The 20,097-nt window shown below is 36.7% G+C and overlaps 1 protein-coding gene across 3 annotated transcripts in view; it reads left to right on the top strand.

The window, feature by feature from the left end:
* The window catches only part of nrg3b (neuregulin 3b), a 141,031-nt gene that overhangs the window by 71,216 nt on the left and 49,718 nt on the right, over window positions 1-20,097 (top strand). For all 3 annotated transcript variants that reach the window (XM_082152940.1, XM_082152939.1, XM_082152938.1), the window contains exon 2: window positions 13,142-13,274. In XM_082152940.1, coding sequence (XP_082009066.1) covers window positions 13,142-13,274 — 133 coding nt within the window. The remainder of the gene's footprint in view (window positions 1-13,141; window positions 13,275-20,097) is intronic.

Below are 20,097 nucleotides of genomic sequence, written 5' to 3'. Positions count from 1 at the left end.
AGACAGATACAGGGAGAAAGAAAATAACCATAGCTCACCTTTACTTGTAACTTGCTGCTATCTTTCCACTCCAGTATGTCTCATCCATTTTTATTTATTCTTCTTTTTTCTTTTTTTCTTTTTGTAGACTGGTATAGGAGTACCACCTTTATCCTAGCTTCCCGCTGAAGAACTGTCTCCCTATGGCAGCAAACAGGAGATGGTTTGAGCTTTCCTAATTCAGACAGTCATTTCCGTTTCATTTTCCTGGTTTCAGATATAATGCTCATCTGAGACTTGAGATCTAGGTCATGTTTTTTTTGCTGATACACTGTGAGTGTTACTCATCTTCAACCTGATTTTCTGAATTCAAAAGGATATGTGTTTCATTGAGCTTAACATGATTTAGCCAAGTAGGACATGTTCCTGACTTACCGCTTGTTGGTTGTTAAACAACAATGCTAGCTGATGGGGGTTTTATTTAGGGATTGGTTTAAGGTTAGGATTAGGGTTATGATTGTTTCAAAAGAGTATTTTTCCTGGACCAACAAAGGATGTTAATCCAGTAAATCATGTTGTGTGCTTATTCAAGACACTTGCTTCAGTCGAAAGATGAATTTGAATTCACAATTGAAAAAAGTTTCTTTAACTCCAGGGATTGATCATTTATATTTTTAAGTCATTGTAAAATCATAAGAATAGCCCTTAGTCATGGTTAACTCACTGTAACACACAGTCTCTTGTGGCTTATTGCTTTAATTATGATATTTTAAATGATTAATTTAGTGTGAAATAATCATAAACTAAACCAAATTGTGTTTTAACACCAAAATGATTAACACAAATCAGCTGTGGCATCATTTTATCAAAAAACTTTCAAAAGTTAGTGTACTTTGTTACCAAGGAAACAACAGTGTCAGTGAAGAGCTTAAGATTACATAAAACACATGAAATTTGAGGGAAAACAAAATTCACAGATCAGCTTGATCACTTTTTTTGTGCATCATTTACAATCAAGCTGTAGTTTTGTCACATTATGCTAAAGGTGTGTGTATTCAGGAAATAACTATGAAATTAGTCTAATCAAGACTAAGGAGTGGGCCATTTCATTTCTTTCTTTTTTCATCGCAGAATGCTCTTAAACATTATATAGCTTATTATGTTGCTTTGCATTATTGCTGGTTGAATTAATTGAGTGTGAAAAGAGTGTTGCAATTTAACATCTGAAAAGGAGCAAATCATTGACAAAAATTTTGGCTCTGGCCCCTCATCCCCACTTCCTCACCCCGTCTCTTTTTCACTCTCTTGTCTCTCAGCCCCCTCCCATTTATGCTGGCTCTGCACATCCTCCTGTGTCTCAGCTTGAGGATAAATATTTCATTGGGCGTTAAATATAGCTGTGCTCACAGTGAAGCTGTGGGTACACTTCCTCTCCAGGACATGGGTTAAGGGGAAAGGGGAGGCCGTATAAGACAAGTGATTTGAGAGGACACCCAGCTTAAAGGAGATTGCCCTCCATCCTGGATCAGCCTTGCAGCTGTTCTCTTATCGCCAAGGTTATTCTGGTCAAACATCCAGAGAATTTTGTGGAACATGTGTTTCCATTCTGTAGCATGCTAGCTTTACCCAAGATGCACGTGAAAAGCAGTAGATCGCCTTTGATAAGGCTTCAGTAGCTACAGTAGCTGGTTAAGCTTATCAGTTACGTTCACATGGAAAGTCTATCTACTACAGTATGTCTTCAGAGACATGGCTCATTATAACTCCCCCTCTTATGGAGAAACATGAGACCAAGCAGAAACATAAAGCAGCTGGGTGTGAGCGAGGGAGAACAAGAGACAGAGGGAGATAAGGAGGAGGAAGAAGACGAATAAGAATAGTGAGATATAGGGACCGGGAGAGAAAGAGAGTGTACGAGCTTAGGCATGCATCCTCGGCGCTGGATAATGAATACATGAATCAGTTTGACGTTTTGAGAGTGTGGGAGGCAGAGCGATTTGAGCAGATCAAATGATGAATAACTGGCCAAATCTGCAGTACATCAGGAAACTTGGGGAGGCTAAAGGGTCCTGGGTTTGTTGCCTTGTGCAAAGAGACCTCATAAAAGACAAAAGTGTGTAATCTGGATGTCCAGCATTGGGGATTTTATTGCTCCTATTCCTGCCGCAGGATATCGGCACATTGCTAGGATAACGTGCTATAAAATATCAATTAATGGCCTTTCTTTGACAAGTACAGTCCATCCATCCATCCATCCATCCATCCATCCATCCATCCATCCATCCATCCATCCATCCATCCATCCATCCATCCATCCATCCATCCATCCATCCATCCATCCATCCATCCATCCATCCATCCATCCATCCATCCATCCATCCATCCATCCATCCATCCATCCATCCATCCATCCATCCATCGAACTTCAAGGCTTTTAAAAAGTTTGCATAAGGTAGTTGCCTACCTTCTACAACAGCCTTCGTGTCGAGAGCATCTGATGCCTTAAAATTATGCTCATTGGGTTTAGGAACAGAGCAATAGGAATACTGTAAATTTCCTTACATTTGTCTACTTTCATGTTCTGATTTAAGAATACTTTGGCCTATTAATAATGCCACACATTTACTAAAAAAAAAAAAAAAACAGGGAGATAGAAGTCTTTAGATCAATTAACATCTGAATTGGCTATCAGAAGCACTATCAATGGCTGCTTTCTGTTTATGCATTTTTCACAGTATGGGCCTATAATTGTTTTTGTCACATGCTTAACAGGAAATGAAGTTAATGGCATTTCAGATTTAAATTTCTTTAAAAGCATATGATCTGCACTATTATGCCCCATACATATCTAATTTTATATCATTTGTTTTCTTTTAGTCAGGGAAGATGAGGACCCTTTTTGTAGCATTTGAAGATGTTTGTGAGATGTTTCCTGCTTATGAATGGAAGGCTTAATAATTCATACCATTTTTTTCAACTTATGCGGTTCAAAGTCATTTATGGACTATCATAGTGGAGGTTGTGAAAGCACATAATTTGCCTTTTATATTCTACTAATGCATGTGAAACATTTCGCTTAATTAAAGATGTTTGCTTTTAGCGCGATACAACCGCTTAGATTTGTTCCCTGTCCTATTCATCATGATTTCATATTTTGATTGTTTTTGCATTGGCAGAAAATGGTTAGACTCTCATGTAACTTGTCAAAGCTGCTAGTTTTGTCTTAATTGTCACTTGCATTTAGTCATGGCTGTCATTGTTTCCAGAAGAGGGTGCTGAGACGAGTCCATTTACCTTTCTAGATCCTACCCAGTTATTCTGTCAGAATTTTTTTTTCTTTTTTTTTCCCGTTCAGAGCGGTAATGGCTCTCGTTTCTGGTATTAATCTGTCTTAAGTTATCCCTGTCTTCGCCTTGCTGTGGGATTTAATGAGTCAGTCTCCTTTTCCTCTCAGGGGAAGTCATCTGTCTAGACACTTTCAACTATTCTTAACAGAGCAACAAATTGTCTTCCCTTGGTTTTCTCCTGTTCAATTATGGCTATTTTAGGTGGCTGTAATAAACTTTGCTGCATCTTTTTCTTTTAAACAAAGTATTATGATGTAAGTCGCCTATGTGAAAGAAATGCTGTGATGTATTCTCTGCAATACCATTTTATGTTCAGTGAAAGCAAAAATGTATGCACTTCCCGTAGAGCAAGGGTGCCCAATCCTGTTCATGGAGATCTACCTGCCTACAGAGTTCAGATCCAACCCTGATCCAGCATAACTATCTGTAATTATCCAGTACTCCTGAAGATCTTAATTAGCTGGTTCTCTTGTGTTGGATCAGGATTGGAGCTGAACTTTGCAGGAAAGCATATCTCCCAGTACAGGATTGGGCACCCCTGCCTTGGAATCAGTGGGTTTCATGCCATTTAATCCTGATTTTCCTACTTCCTTAATGTTCAACCTCAATCGCCCCTATTTCAGTAAAAATGCTGCTTCAAACCTCTTACATTGAGACTGACCAAGATATCCATTGTGATTATGTTGATGCAAGCACAGCTTGAAAAATCACTGTTTACTCAGAAACTTCTTCTGTCTGATATGTAAAGGTGCTGTGCTGACACTGCGATCCATTATACGAGTTTGTTGCAGTTTTGCTTGCCTCATACATGCTGTCATCTGAGCTTTCTAAACTGCAGGAATATCTAAATGAAAAATGGACAGGGTACTCCATTTACAAAAAAAAAAAAAAAAAAAGGAAAGAAAAGAAAGAAAATGTTAATTTCATGGTTGGCTCTATGGACAGATTAAGACGTTCTATATTCATATCCAAAAATTTTGTAGCATCATATCTTACACAAGTAGGCCCTGTAGCACTCTCTATCTCTGTCTCTTTTTTTTTTAAAAGTAAATCATCTTTTCATCTTCACTGTAATTCAGAGGTGAAAGCTTTTAATTTACTTAGCATAATAAAAATGCTCAAAGGACAGAGTAAAAATGCTCTTGCAAGACTAAAAACATTAGCAGATCTGTACACTTAATCCGTAGCCTTAGTGTGTTTCAGGATATAATTGGTATAGTCTTCATTTATCTCCATTTGTTAAAGTAGCCTATTGCGAGTTTGGCTTTCTGCAGGTTTTCTGACACATACGGAACCTGTAGGTTTAGAGTGAATGTGATTTCACCAAGTACATGTTTTTGTTTATTTGTTTATTATTTAGGATCCCATTAGCTGAAAGTCTATGCAGTCAGCTAGTCTTCCTGGGGTCCGCTCTAAAAATGTACATTATTACATAACAACAAAAACATTTCGTCATAACAATTAACACATACATATTTCATATCAATACCTACATACACAAACAAACACATACTCATACATACATACAATTTAATTTCAATTTATAATCCGAATAAATATAACATTATTATAATAACCTTACTTAAAATCAAAATAACAAAACCTACATCAATAAAAAACACCTAACACCTTTTTTAAATGAAAGCTTATTACAAAGCTGACGCACTTGAATGGGAATGTTATTCCAAATGACAATAGCTCTATACAATAATGTTTTCTTCATAAAATTAGTTTTTGGATAGGGGGTCGTTATATGACCATTATTTGCCTTTCTGGTGTCATGGTTATGCACGGAATTACAATATACTATTTGATTAAACAGAGTAATAGGCATTTTCATTTTCAATGTGTTATATATCATAGTACTTAAAGTAACTGTTATTCTTTGGTTTAAAGTAAGCCATGAAAGAGTAGAATACATCTGATCTCTACTTGTTTCAATTGAGCAGCCCAGAACAAGTCTTGCTGCTTTATTTTGTGCAACCTGAATTTTTGTCAAGTCCTTTTTTGATGCTGAGGACCACACCTCAGTGCAATACGACAAGTGACACAATATTAATGACTCTGTTACTATTTTTAAAGTTTTCTGATTCACATACTGACAGCATTTTTTTGTTACTGCAATGCCGCATCCTATTCTGTTAACAATAGTATTTATGTGTTCTGTCCATGAAAGACTACTATCAATAACCAAACCCAACAGTTTAGCCTTTTCTACTGTTTGTATTCTTTGCCCGGCTAAATGTAACTTTAATTTTGGTTTAAGCATCAATTTTTGTTTTGATCCAATGATCATGCTTTTAGTTTTGGATATATTTAATACTAATTTGTTTCCACTAACCCACTTATACACTGAATCTAATTCTCTAGACAGAACCTGATTGAGTTTGTCACATGAATCTGAAGCATAGTAAACAGTTGAGTCATCAGCAAACATTGTCATTGACGCATTGGCAAATCATTGATAAAAACCGAAAACAGAAGAGGACCTAAACAACTACCTTGTGGTAAACCACAAACTAAACTTTTATAATTAGATAAGGAACCGTTATAAAAAACCCGTTGCATTCTATATGAAAGATAACTTTTCATTAATGTAACAGCAGAAGGAGAAAATCCGTAACTCTGTAATTTCTCAATTAAAATTTGATGGTCTATTACATCAAAAGCAGCACTAAAGTCCAACATGACCACACCAACTAATTCCGAATTATCCATACTTCTAAGCCATCCATCAGTCATTTGTGTAAGAGCTGTACTGGTAGAATGTGCCTTTCTATATGCATGCTGAAACATAGTCATCAAATTATTATTCTGGAAATAATTACAAATTTGTGTATGAATAATCTTTTCCAGGACTTTACTGAGCGCAGGCAAAATACTTATAGGTCTACAGTTCCTGAATCAACATCTTTGTTGGAACAACATTCCAATCAACCAGTCAGATTTGACAGTTTATGTCAACTTTAGGCTTACAACCAAGGTTAGATGCTTCTACATCAGTAGGCTTCTACATTCCATTACAGATTTGCGCAAAACTTTTGCGATTTTTTTAATTTATTTATTTTTTATATTTATTTTTTTTAATGTCGACAAAAAACTATTGCGAAATGACAGCGTTTCCATTGACCGATCTTATGCGACTAAAACTTAATTTTAAGTAAAATCATTCCAAAAACCATGGCAACGGACGTTGGTAGGTTTATGTACTATATCTCAGCCACTGCACTGGCCATTATTATTAATGGAAGGAGATGTATGTGTGTTTCCAAGCATTAATGGTAAGGAACGACCCTTATTATAGGCTACTTGTGGGTGGCACATATGAGATGTTTCTGGGTGTTTCTCCCTCATTTCTGCTTCGAGGTCTTGATTGTGGCATTTATTTGAGGTTTAGAATCCATTATTCCTGTAATTCTTTTGTCTTATATGAATTTAATAAAGAACTCTGTCTCGTATTCTGTCCAAACACACCACGTCATCTACTTCAGCTGACCTGTAAATGCGCAAAAACTGTTTCCATTGCAGTTTTGCAAAATATTTATTTTTCGAATTGCCTGAAAAACCACCTCATGCGAGGGTAAACACTTTTTTGCGATAAATGGGAGTTTTTTGCGAAATTGACGTTTTTCCATTGGGCGTATTTTCAATTCGCAGTTTCAATTTGCGCAATTTTAAGGGTAGTGGAAACACGGCTAGTGTTATTCATCTATCACGTCCCTCTGATTTTAGGGATAAGTTATGGGTAGGATTAGGTTTAGGGATAGGGATATGGTTAGGACTACATTTTCAGACAGGACTGTTGTACCAGGATCAACAAAATATGTAATATTTTGCAAAATCAGGAGCACAACCATTTTTTCTCGTTGTAGGCTACCTACTTTACCCTGCTTAGTTTACATTCAAGTTTCAAATCCAGACATGTGAAAAGTGTCCATACTCGAACAAACAGAGCAATCATTACATATTGTGTCACAGTGGCTTACTTATAGTTATCGCTGTGTTTTAAGCTATATCGGCAGATATTTTAGCATCGGAAAAAACTACACACTTCACAATTGCATTAACAGTTCTGTTAGTACATAAAGTTAAACTCTTATCACATCCAATTCAGACTGAAAGACACTCGGATAAAAACAGGATTTCTTTTGCTATAGATTCTGCATCCGCATAGCGCTGCTACGCAGGAAACAATGTCAAAGTATTGTAGTGTTCCCCTCACAGCGGAGAAAGAAGGAAGACATTCAGGAGCCATTAACAAACCGAATGTCATGAAGACCATTAAGTACTTGTATTTTATTGAATCATTTTTCAACAGTAGTTGTGAGTTAAGAAAAGGCTTTTTGCATAAAGTTTCCCCAAGGGCCTGTCATCTCAACGGGTGAAGGACAGGGCACGCTGTTACCATGTGACAGATGCTTGTGTGTAGAGCCATCATGAGCTGTCAGTAAGCAGAAGTGCTCGTATAGCCCACCATCCCTCTGACAGCAAAAGCATACACTTTTACGCACAAGTCCCACCACTAACCTCCATTTGTCCATGACAGGTGGCCCCACTGGGTAGGTGTGAGAGGAAAAGGCAAGGTGGAAGCTGTCAAAAGGTGGCCACGTGCGTTGGTGACTTGTGTCATGGCCTGCACGTACTGAAAAGTGTACAATAAATAAATCAACTCACAGGGAGTTCAAGTTCATTTATTTTATCTCTGAGTAACCACATGGCAACAGTACTCCTATTAATTATATTAAACAATATACAACTGCTATTTCTGGTTCTAAAATGTGATGAATTACTCAAATTTGCTTCAATGCCATTCCAATAGAGCTGATATAACAGCCCAACAGCACTTTTTCAATGATTCTTTCTGCAGCTTAAACTGTTTGGTTCACATTGACATTGATTCATTCAGGAATGAAATGTGCTTTTCTGTAGAGGGAGTCATTGAATTAGAGGGAGTCATTGAATTATTCATATTTGAATAATTTGAACTTTATTATTATTTGCAAAAATACCCAAAGTCACATACTGTGTCCTACCATGTGTGTTACTCAAAATTTACTTTATTTTATTAGACTGTTAGATGATAGCAATCACACTCATATAGAGAGGTCATACCTCTCACATTCTATTTGAAACACTGTGAACAAATGGAATGATAAAAAACAGTGAAACGTCCTGTTGAACTGTATATCAGCTCTCTCGGGATGCCGCTGACCCATCAAATTAGAGGACCAGGACAAACTATTTTATAATCCAGGATCTTGACCCATAAATATGCGCTTAAAAACATTTTTTATTAGTGAAGACCAGATACAGTTTACTACTTAATTCATTCTAATGTATTGACATGCATTATTCAAAATATGCAAAACACCACTGAATCGCCAGGGCTTATATGTGATGCATGGGTCCCAGAAGCTCTGTACGCTCAGCGGTCAGACACAGGCTCCCTGCCTCACTACACCAGGAGAGAGCAGCAGGGCAGTGGGCAGCAGTGCATGATGGGAAAGCTAAGTCCAGGTTCCTAGAAGACCTTCCAGCTCTGTGTGTGTGCAGTGTTTGATGTGCAGTAAACAGCATAGAAGAACTCTGCTCATTCTGGTGTCTCCCCAGAGATATGCCAGAGCATAAGCACACTAATGAGCAGGGTGATTACGGGAAGGCTTTCAGGAAAATGTTACAAATGTAAATGTGCATGGCTGTCTCTGCCGTGACAGAAAGCATGTGTGTTTTTACACATGGATGTGTACGGTTTTCCCGCTATATGGAGGTGATTATAGTGATGTGTTTTTAATATTTCAAATCCCTTTTCCTTTCATCTGTTCATTTTGTGTTCTGGGACTAGAAACTGAAAGAGAACACTAGGGAATTGTAAATTAGAGTTATGAAAGCTACAATTTCTAAATTGGTTGATTATTTTCGCAGCTGAGTTGTTGAACTGCTACATTACATACATTACATAATACTCAATATTGTGTGCAGAGCTTGCTAGTGGAACATCCGCCTGTGATTTGCTCTCATATTCAATATGAATTGAATATATTTTGATCTTCTATAAGTAGGTAATTACATTTCAAAAACATTTTTACATTTCCTTCATTACTTACTGAGTATTACAAATTTACCAGCTGTCTTGAGTGTAGCAATTGTCTGTCACAGTGGTTGTCCACTTTACCTCAAATGAGCATAGTGTTCAGTCATTTAGTTTTTCTTTCATAACTAGTATTGTTGCATTATAGCTACCAGCTGCAACTTTTAACTTTTAACCAACAACCTAGCAGTAAAGAAGTTGTATGTTTAAATTCAAATGCATTGAAACTTTAGACAGCAGGAGAAAAATATTGGACATCAGAATTTTATATAAAGTGACAAAAAAGAAAATCTCAGCCAGCGAGAGAACACCACTGAATTCACTATATGCTAAAAAGTGTCATCATATAGCTTTTTTGTGACTGAATAAATTTTGTAACAATTGTCCGGGTGTTCCCGACTACATTGGAGAAATATTTTTGCTCTTCTGACTCAGATTTACATACACACTCTCACATATGCAGTGTTACATTTATTTTATTGTTGTGTAATGTTGTGAAGCGATAAGCAAATGCTTGAACCTGCCTGCACACTATTTCTTTCTTTCATATCAAGCATTGGAAACTCAGATTTTTAGTGATTCGTTTTGTGATTCATTTTAGTGATATGGTTATTAGGACTGTTCATTTAAATAACCAGTTCAGTAAATAATGCATTTCTAAACTATTCTTTTAATTTACCATTCAGAAGTGTAAACAATATTGTACTTTCTTTTAAAGATATATTTAAAGAAACTAAATAATATTGTGTTTTAGTTATATAACAATTTGGGTAAATTACACACACACACATGGATGGATGGATGGATGGATGGATAGATATGTGCCTTTTTCAGTGTGCATGAGGACGTTGTTTTTTGTCCAATCGCTCATCACAAATTCAGATGAATAACCTGGGATTTCAGATTCAGTTTTGAACAGTGGTAAGACTGTTTTCATGGAACTTATCAAGGGACTTACTTGTGTAGATTGCCTTCCAGAAAAAAATGGTAATTTTAAAGCAACCAGGATGAATCAAATGTTATGACAAACCATTTTGGGAATAACAAGAGGGGAGGATTTATGACTAAATAACCAGAAGCTGAGCAATTATCATGTCATGCATGAGCTGGCCGCACATGAAAGTACAGTTTCTGATGTGCAGAGAGCGCTCTCGAGTCCCAGGTGCACGGTGTGAATGCAGTCTGATGGCCTCAACTGGTGACGGCCAACTTGAGATTTGATGAGATCTGCGTCTTTATAAAGTTCTTATTATATCTGTTGCCGTTAGATTTTCCCATGTTTGTAAAAGTTTGTCTTTACAGCAAAGCCTGTTGCGGGTTGAGGAAATCATTACATCCCTGCAGACTTAATTAGGCTGGATGGTGAGGGTCGTCGCCCACGCACTCCCAGTTTCCGTTCTGTTTCAATAACCTATCAATAGAAAGCAAAAGAATAAAGCAAGCATTGTGGGTGCTATGCCTCAGTTCTGTACCTGCAGGCGTTCGGCACCTTTGATTTAATAAACTCAATGATCACTCCTAAAATGAAGCTGATTGCAAATAGCTCTTTTGAATCCCAGAGCATCGATTGCGATGTTCATTAATTCGCTGAGCACTTCTACCAAACCCCTTGAAAGATCATGTATTTATTATACTGGATTTGTTTCCCCTCTTTTAATATAGTCCTGTGCAATGCTTATTGCATGTTCTGGCAGTCCTTGCCTGCGGATGGGCTCAATATGGCAGGTTTTATGAGCACCTATATTAGAGCTGTAGTGGCGAGAGATCGGTCCATAAGTAGCCCTGGGTCACACAGTAAACACTGCTGATTGCTGATCGACTAGCCAGTCAGCAGCAGTATACCAGTCAGGTTTGAAATGCCACTCTGGAGAAAAATGAGACTAATAATCTACCCAACAGAATCCTCCATTTTAACAACAAAATGTGCAGATCAATGGTCGTTTGATCAATGCTTCTGAGATGATTTATACCGAGTCATAAAACCCACCGTTTCTATGGACACTTGAACAAGAGGCTATGAAAAATCCAGTCGGATGCTGTATGAGGGCTAGGATAAGGCATTTGGCGCTGTTATTGTATTGTTTATGGTGCAAAGCAGTTGCTTTTGGCTACCGTGCGTAATGGAGTCATCCATCGCAGCTTTCTCAAATGAACGAAGCATCTTTGATCTCTTTTTCTTGTTTCAACAATTTTCTAATCCTTCATCGTCTTCTGCACCAGTGACCTGAGATTTATCCATCAAGACGCGAGAACAACAGATTGATTTGACCTTTCCTGTGTGACTGCAGGTGTCTGGTGCTGTTTGGATTGCCTTTTTTTTTTTAAGCAGGACGCATGCTCGCACTGAGACTGCCTCTTCTGCTGGCAGCTGCAGACTACAGATGTAGCTTTCGAGTGGGCAGCGGCATCTTTGCAGCGCTTATGAATGTCTCTGCTTTATTCCGTGGCAGATGTCTGGGAGATTATGTGTGTTCATGTGTGCATGCTTTCAGTGCATTGTTTTCTGCTTATGGACATGGTTGGTGGCGGTATGACTGTGTAAACATGTACCAGGTGCCGCAGGCCCTGGTTTTGTATTCAGAGTAACTGCTAACAACACAGCAGATGTTGATGTACATGTTGAAGTCAGGCAAGCAAAGAAGGGTCATAGGAACCAGATTCATTGGACTGATCCTGATTAAAAGGTGCAGGCAATTTTTTATAAGCAGCCGTCCTTCCTGAGATGAACTGTTTATGTGAATCATCTCTGCAGTTTGTAGAGAACAACAGGAAGGTGCTAATGCAGGCTATTTGGCTTTGACCAGCATGCTTATTCATTAGCATCAGTCTTGATTAAGGAGGTTATTTGTTGTTCATAAATTGCACTAATTAAATATATTAAAGAGCCGATGCATTGTGGGTCTAGTTGTGTTAAGTGCTACAAACATTCTGTGATAAAGCAGGCAAAAATGTTTGATTTGTCCCCCCCAAAAAATGTAACCAGTTCATTTAAAATAACAATCAGAAGGAACTGTTTCTCTAAAATGATCAATTAAATCTCAAAGCTTCATATAAGAGAAAGACTGGACATTGATTGAGCTTGTTTGGTTATTTGGGATGTTAATCATAATTAAGCCCATTTATTATTATAAATTATTTTGTTATCATTAATTTTATTGTAAGAAAAGCCATAGTTTTCTTTAGGTTCATACATTTAACAGTATCTATGTTAAATGTATGTATTTAAAAATGTTATTTAAATATTTCTTGGGCATTTTTTTATACATATTTACAATATTTAATAGTTAGTAATACATTTATATTTCCCCCACACAATATAACATACAAAAATGTCTAGCTGCCTAGTTTATATATTATATATTTGGCATCCCTGTTGTAGCATAAAACATGCGGTTTATTATCCCTGATGGCCTGTCATTAAACCCTTATACCCCATATAAGATCTATAATAGATTCTAGAACATTTTCTAGACTTTACGTGGGCTCATTTGTAATCAGTGAAATGATTGTGAAACCATCGTACTTGAACGTGTGATTCAATTAACACCATTCATGTCATAATATTGAGAACTCATTCAGATGTAATTTTATCACTGGAATGGACATTATGGAAATGGATGGATTATTAGTGTTTGATTCATTTGATTAAACTTATTTAATCTTGATTAATCTCTTTCTGTCCCCCCTCATCTTTCTTGCACCCTCCCTGTGTCTCTTTCACACGCAGTTGCCCCTACAACCTCCACCGTACGTTCCGAGTTCTTCAAGCCATGCCAAGACAGTCAGGAGATGGCCTTCTGTTTGAATGAGGGAGAGTGCTTCATCATCGAAACAGTGGCAGGTGTACACAGACACTGCAGGTGAGTCTCTCTCTGTGTGTGTGTGTGTGTGTGTGTGTGTGTGTGTGTGTGTGTGTGTGTGTGTGTGTGTGTGTGTACATGTGTCAGATCAAAGTGGTTTTCCATCTTTACCATTTCTTCACTGACAACGACGATTCTTTTAATGTTTTTTGTTGTTGTTGTTGTTGTTGTTGTTGGTCAGAGAAGCTACCACCCTTTTTAATGTACACGTACATAATAATGTGCATAATGACTAATTCATGTGCATATGCAAAGAAGACAAAGATTGTGGTGACTGTGTGCACTGGATTGGCTGAATGTATGCTGAAAATCACTGAAATAACAGAGCGCAAATTACTGTGAGATGACAGGAGGAGTCATGCTGAACGATGTGGTCTATTTTGGACATCTTGGCACATGCGATAGCAGTTTGAAAAGTCAACATTTCAAGAGTATAATTAGAACGCTGATCCGCCTCGTTGGAATGCCTGAATGACTTAACCTGAAGAGTTTGATGCTTCCAGCTTGTTCAAAGACAAGTGGCTTTGCTTGGAACGAATAATGCTTGGAACGCATGCTGTTTGTGATGCTGCAAATAAAAGAGTCTGTCATTAATTTGGATATGGTCTGAACTGTTGAATGGTTTAAAGCTGCTTGGTGCAGAATTCCTCAAGACAAGGACTGTAAGTAAGGTTTATAACCAGTTCCATTTTTTAAAATTGTGCCAGAACTGTACCACACTAAAATACACTTGACTAAGCGTCCATTTACAATGTTATGAAGGGTTAGCACATGTTTAAAAGCAAAGGAAAAGCAGTGATGAGTAGAATGCAAAAACATGCGCACGACCCCTAAGTGTTCCTGCAATAATTGTCCAATTGCACCGCTACTGATTCTACAGTAAAACGAAGAACGTCTCTGATAAGCTATTTAATTATACATCAAAAACATGTAACTTAGCCTGTGTAGTCCAATTTCTGAATGAATAACTCTTTTGAGATGATTCTTTTGAGCGAATCAAAGACATTTAGTACAACCAAAGTTGTTAGATTCCCGAATAAATGATTCTGATATGTTTGTTTCGTAACACTTTATTTTAGGGTCCAATTTTCACTACTAACTAGTTGCTTATTAACATGCATATTACTAGGATGTTGGCTGTTTATTAGTACTTATAAAGCACATATTAATGCCTTATTCTGCATGACCTTATTCTACATCACTTAATCCTACCCAATACCTAAACTTAACCACTACCATACTACCAACTACCATTTTTCAAATGTAAAGGCCCTTTCACACCAAAAGTAAACTGAATAAGACTCAGGCTGAGGGAAATGCAAATTCACACCTGTACAGTAGAGGGTCCAGCTTAAATAAACTGTTCAGATGTGCTGCCATTCTGGATTGCAGAAGAATATAGGACGCAGGAAAAGAAAGTTCAACACTTACTTCAGCAATGAAACAGAAAATTAAACACAATTGTGATGTCTATCTAAAGTCATTTTTGATTAATAGTATTGGATTGGATCATCAAAGTTCAGCAGCAAAGATATTGGTTAATAAAGTGATATTAAATGCATAAAGTATTGGTTAATAAAGTGAGATTAAATACATATTAACCAATACTTTATGCATTTAATATCACTTTATTAACCACTTTATTAATAAAGTGAGATTAAATACATAAAGTATATCTAACATTATTTATTGCAGGGTTGCGTAATATACTGAGTTTGCATTTCACAGTTTTTATTCATTTTGAGGAATACTGAATCTGGTTTTGTGCAAGTGAGATGAGTAAAGGTATGCTTACATTTTGTCTAGGTCTACAATAACATCATATTTACACAGCGCACACAATGGCTCTGCGCTTTACTCTCTCAACATGGGGACAGGAGAGGGGTCAGTCAATACATGGGAAAACAAAGTAACTTGCGTTACTTATTTGAAAAAGTAACTCAGATATTTTCTTTTAAAGTAAAAGTAATCCTTACTTTACAAGTTACTTAAAAAAGTGACCAAAAAAATCTGATTACGTAACTCATGTTGCTTGTAATGCGTTACCTCAACACTGTTTATTAGTGAATCAAATGCATACAGGTTAAGACTGTCTGTGAGGTTTAAATGTGAGTTATTGACTAGTTGTTCATATGACAATGTGTAGCTGACACACATAATGAAATTTTTCAATATATAATAATCATTATCCCGCTTATTACACGGCTGCTTGCCACATAAGTAAATAATTAGACACGAAATATTGATCTGTGTTGAAATATTTTATTAGGTCTTTAAACACAAAGCTTCCACTGAGAGAGCAGTTGCAAGCACGATATACAGTCATTTATGTCACTTATTACACAGCATTTCTCCACATAAATAATTATGGGGATAAGATGTATTGATTTCAGATTAAACTGTTTTAAAATCGTACCTGTTTGTATCTCATAATCCAACAGTGTACAAAACAATAGTCATAAAATGGCAGCAGCTGAGTTTGTATTAAACAAGAGAGAGCGAGTCCTCGATACTGGATGGCATAATTAAATAACTGTACACAAAATATTGATTCGACTGAGTTTTAATATTTTATTAGCTCACGAAACGCAAAACTTCCACGAAGAAAAACTGTTCCTAGCAGGCATATAGCACAGCTGACTTCCGTGACCCGGATGAGCCTGCGTTATCTGCTTTAAACGGTTATTATCTGGGAATAACTTACCGCTGGATGGCACTATTGACCAATCAGAATCAAGTATTCCGCAGAGCCGTGTAATAAAAATAAAATAATGATGTGTTACAGCATTGTTTGTTTGTTTAGTATTGTTCTGAGTAAATTGCTATGGTCGATTATTGTATTGCAACTATGGTTGCTCTAAAAATCATTAATAATTAATAAAGTCAAGTCACATTTATTTATACAAAAAAAATTACATTCGTACAATACAGATTGTTTCAAATCATCCTCACTTTAATAAAACAGGAAAATAACTGTTAATGTTGTAAAATTGATCATTTATGTAACAAATTCAGGTCCCACTTTATATTAAGTGGCTTTAACTATGTACTAACATTGAAATTAATAATTTGATACAATGGACGTATTTTTACATTGTACTTATATTTTAAAAATACCTGCTTGTAATTACCCTGGTAATCCAGAGTTCTCGCGAGAGCACAAGTTAAATTTGCTCAGCGAGTTACTCTGGTGTCGAGTAATGATGCTCATTAAATATGCCCCTCGATCTGAGCTGCACCAATCACATCGGGTTATCTGAGATAGGCGGGCCAGAGGTGAGCTAAACAGATGACGACCGCGCTGTGACGTTGAAGTCATTAGTAAACATTGCAAGATGGCCATGGATGAATACCAGTTGTTTGAAACGGCTTTGGCCGCTACAATGAACGAGTTAGACTTGGCTTTTTATCTAAAACAGGAACAGAAGACGCCGCTCGAATCGTTCCTTTGCAAGAAGGGTGTTTTTGCTGTTTTGCCGACCGGATACGGTAAGAGTCTAATCTACCAGTTAACTCTGCTGGTAGCTAAGCGTATGGGGCTTGTTGTGATTGGTCGTAGTGTTATCCAGTTGCGTGCAGTGAGATTTTCAAATGCATGCTTGGTGCCACCCCTCGAGTTGGGCGATTTTCATTAGTTGACGCCAGACCATTAATCTTTTAGATTTAGGTCTGGATTTCCAGGCTAGCATGTAATTACATCTGTAATTAATTTATGTAATTACATTTGTAATTACACTGTTGACCCTTCCTTTACACCTTAATCCACCCTTAAACCTAGCCATACCACCACACCTGTCTCTAACCTTACCCGTGTCACACCTCAATAGCAGCTATGTGTTTTACAATACAACATGAATACAATAAGTAGGCTACATTGTATTTATTTTTAGATGTAAGTACATAGTACTTAAAGCCACTTAATATAAAGTGGTACCCAAATTCAATTTTCAGCTGTAAAGCAGCTCTACGGAAGATAATAGTGTTATTATTCAGCTCAATTTTGTTGTTTCAGTTCAATACAGTAACTGTCAATGTTGCAAAGTTCTTCAGGAAACAAGTTCATTTCAGCTAAGCAGCTCAACAGAAGGCATTATTCAACTTAATTTAGTTAAAATTTAGTTTTTATCCTATAGTGCAATTAAATAATTGTCTTTTAAATAAGTCTGTATAAACAAAAAATTTAGAAAGAATTGTTTTCAAATGTATTTATTATTGATATCACCTTACCGTTTGGCTGTGGAACTGCATTTCTTTCTTTTCAAATATTTAATTCTTAAATGTGCTAAAAGTATCATTAATAGAACCATTAAGGAACCCAAATCAGAAGCAGAAGAAACATTTGATAATTCCCATATTTAGCTGTAAATCTGAGGGTGCTTTGCCATGAGCCATGCTGCAAAATGTTCAGATGTTTAGGGATATACGTTTAGTGTTACGCCCTATCAGCGGATCTGTTTACTGCTCCCCGAGCCCCTTTTCATCTGACAGACCTGCCTGCTTCTCCTCCTCATTCAAATGTAATAATGTTTTAAGTGTTTTTTTAATTTTATATTTATATTATATTATATTATATTTTATAAATAACCTCCACTACCTTAGGCTAAAGGCTTAACACGGGCTAATGTTCAGTATAGCAGCGTCCGGAAAATGTAATCAGAGGTTTTACCCATATTATTGCAGTTATTTCTCTTCCTCATTTTCTCTTTTATCCTTTTTTTTCTTCCATTTGGCCTTTTATCAATCCCACTAATGGGATTGTTGTTCCCAGTCATTGCCATGGTAACAGATCTTTGGTGTTTATTATATGCACACACACAGATAACATAGAGCTGTGTCCAAGTGCTGCCATAATAAAAACTCTTTATAATTTAATGTTCATGACACAGAGAGGGTGCCTCCAATATCAGTTGTTTTTGCATTTGGAAATTGATTTTCATCCCCTTTATTACATCTATAAAGTGAACAGAGGTAATATAAAAGCTTGGTTTCTCATCATATTAGCTGCAGACGTTCATAATAAGTAAATGTGATATATTGTTCTATCTATTAACTAAAAGTTAGATTTTAAAGGGTGCTGTGTTATTTTATCACAGTTATTTGCCTGTAAATGAGGGCAGAAAGAGAGCTAGAGCAGCGAATTGTGGTGTTAGGATTAATAAACAGAATGTGTCTATTTCACATCCAGGAAAATCTGACAGGAGGGATTGTTCGATGCACTTCACTGAAGACAAATGATAAAGACGTACATGTATAATGCAGGAGTAGAATCTTGGAAACCCTGGTAGGGGTATTAAGGGATATGACTTGACTAAATGAATCATATTAATGATGACGATATCCTCTTTTTCAAGTTTCTTATCAAGCACTCTCTTTTCCGAGGAAGCAGTCGCGATTAAGCTGTCAGATCTCAACACACAGTGTTAATCCAGGAAGCTGTCTCCCCTCCTTTTCGCTGGCCTTAGGGAGGACTCAATGCACTTGTACCCTCTTTAACGCCCAAATAACATCTGAAAGAACAGGAACCAATTAAGACTAAATAATGATGGTGTGCATAAATACACCAATCTTCAATCATGAATACAAACATCCTACGCAAACTACCCTGGCATTGTCTTGGCTACAGCAGAGACTGTGTAAAGAAAATTAAACCAATTGACCAATGGGGAAAAAAGATGAATAATAAGTTTATTGTAGGCATGTGATGGTACCAAATTATGGTGTTGAATTGCATAAGCAGTTGAAAAGATAAACAAACTTCAGTGTTGTCCTCTAATAGAAAAATTCAGAAGTGCAAAAGAACTATACAGAACAAAAATAAGAGCATTTTCAAACCATTTTTTTTGGTTCAATATTTTCTAGGATGCCAGGTTTTAATCCAGATTAAAATGTCAAATGTGTAAACAAAAAATATTTGAAGGGGGAAATGGCATCTTTAAGTATTTGGTGTTAAAAACAAACAAACATATTAGTAGAAAGGGTTCTATATAGAACCTTAAAGGGTTCTGTCAGGCACTTAATATAAAGAACCTATTAGGGGTTCCCATCATGGGATCATTTTATGGATTTAGTTTTAATTATTATTATTTTTTAATTAAATTGTATTAATTAATCAGTTTGTAAACAAAAAAATTAAATAGCCTGTTGAGCATGAAAGTGTTTTACAATCATTTAAGGCATTTCTCCTTATATAGAACCTTTTTGGCATGAAGTGTTATAGAACCCTACTGAACCTTTTTTTTCTAAGAGTATACTGAATAAAAAAATCTGAAAAGCTTACATTTTCAATAACATGTAAATGCTGTTTTACATGCTTTCTTCTCCAAGACAAGTGGGTGTCAGAAACAGAAAGTTGCACAGCTGCTTTGTTTATGGGGGTTATCGTGTACCCACTGCATTTCTCCTTTGTAAGCAGCACCTACTGTCAGAGAGTTAATTTGCATTTTCATTCAGTCTGTCTGTGCCACTGATTGGTTGTGTTAAAAGCACAAAGATGAAGGAGAATAATTAAAACAGTCTTTAATGACAAGCTCAGGAGAACAGATAGGAAAATCAAACTTAACACAACATAATGTCAATGAGAACGGACCACAACTAATGGAGAACTGAGGGCTTATAAGCATGGACTTATAAGCAAAGGGAACTAATGAGTTAATAAATTGGACAACAGGTGAATTAAACAAGGCTAACAAAGGAACAAACTAGAAACCAAGTCAGAGGACAAGACAGACAGGCAAAAGAAAGCATACTCGTTACACAATGGCCCCTCCTGAAAAGGCACGTCCTCGCGCCTTAAATAGTCCAAATGAGGAGGGAGGGTGGGGGT

This window comes from Leuciscus leuciscus, assembly GCF_965113295.1.
Source record: "Leuciscus leuciscus genome assembly, chromosome: 21".
Taxonomy (NCBI): domain Eukaryota; kingdom Metazoa; phylum Chordata; class Actinopteri; order Cypriniformes; family Leuciscidae; genus Leuciscus; species Leuciscus leuciscus.
Note: the sequence above shows the minus strand (reverse complement) of the source record. Positions and strands in the feature narration are given on the sequence as shown.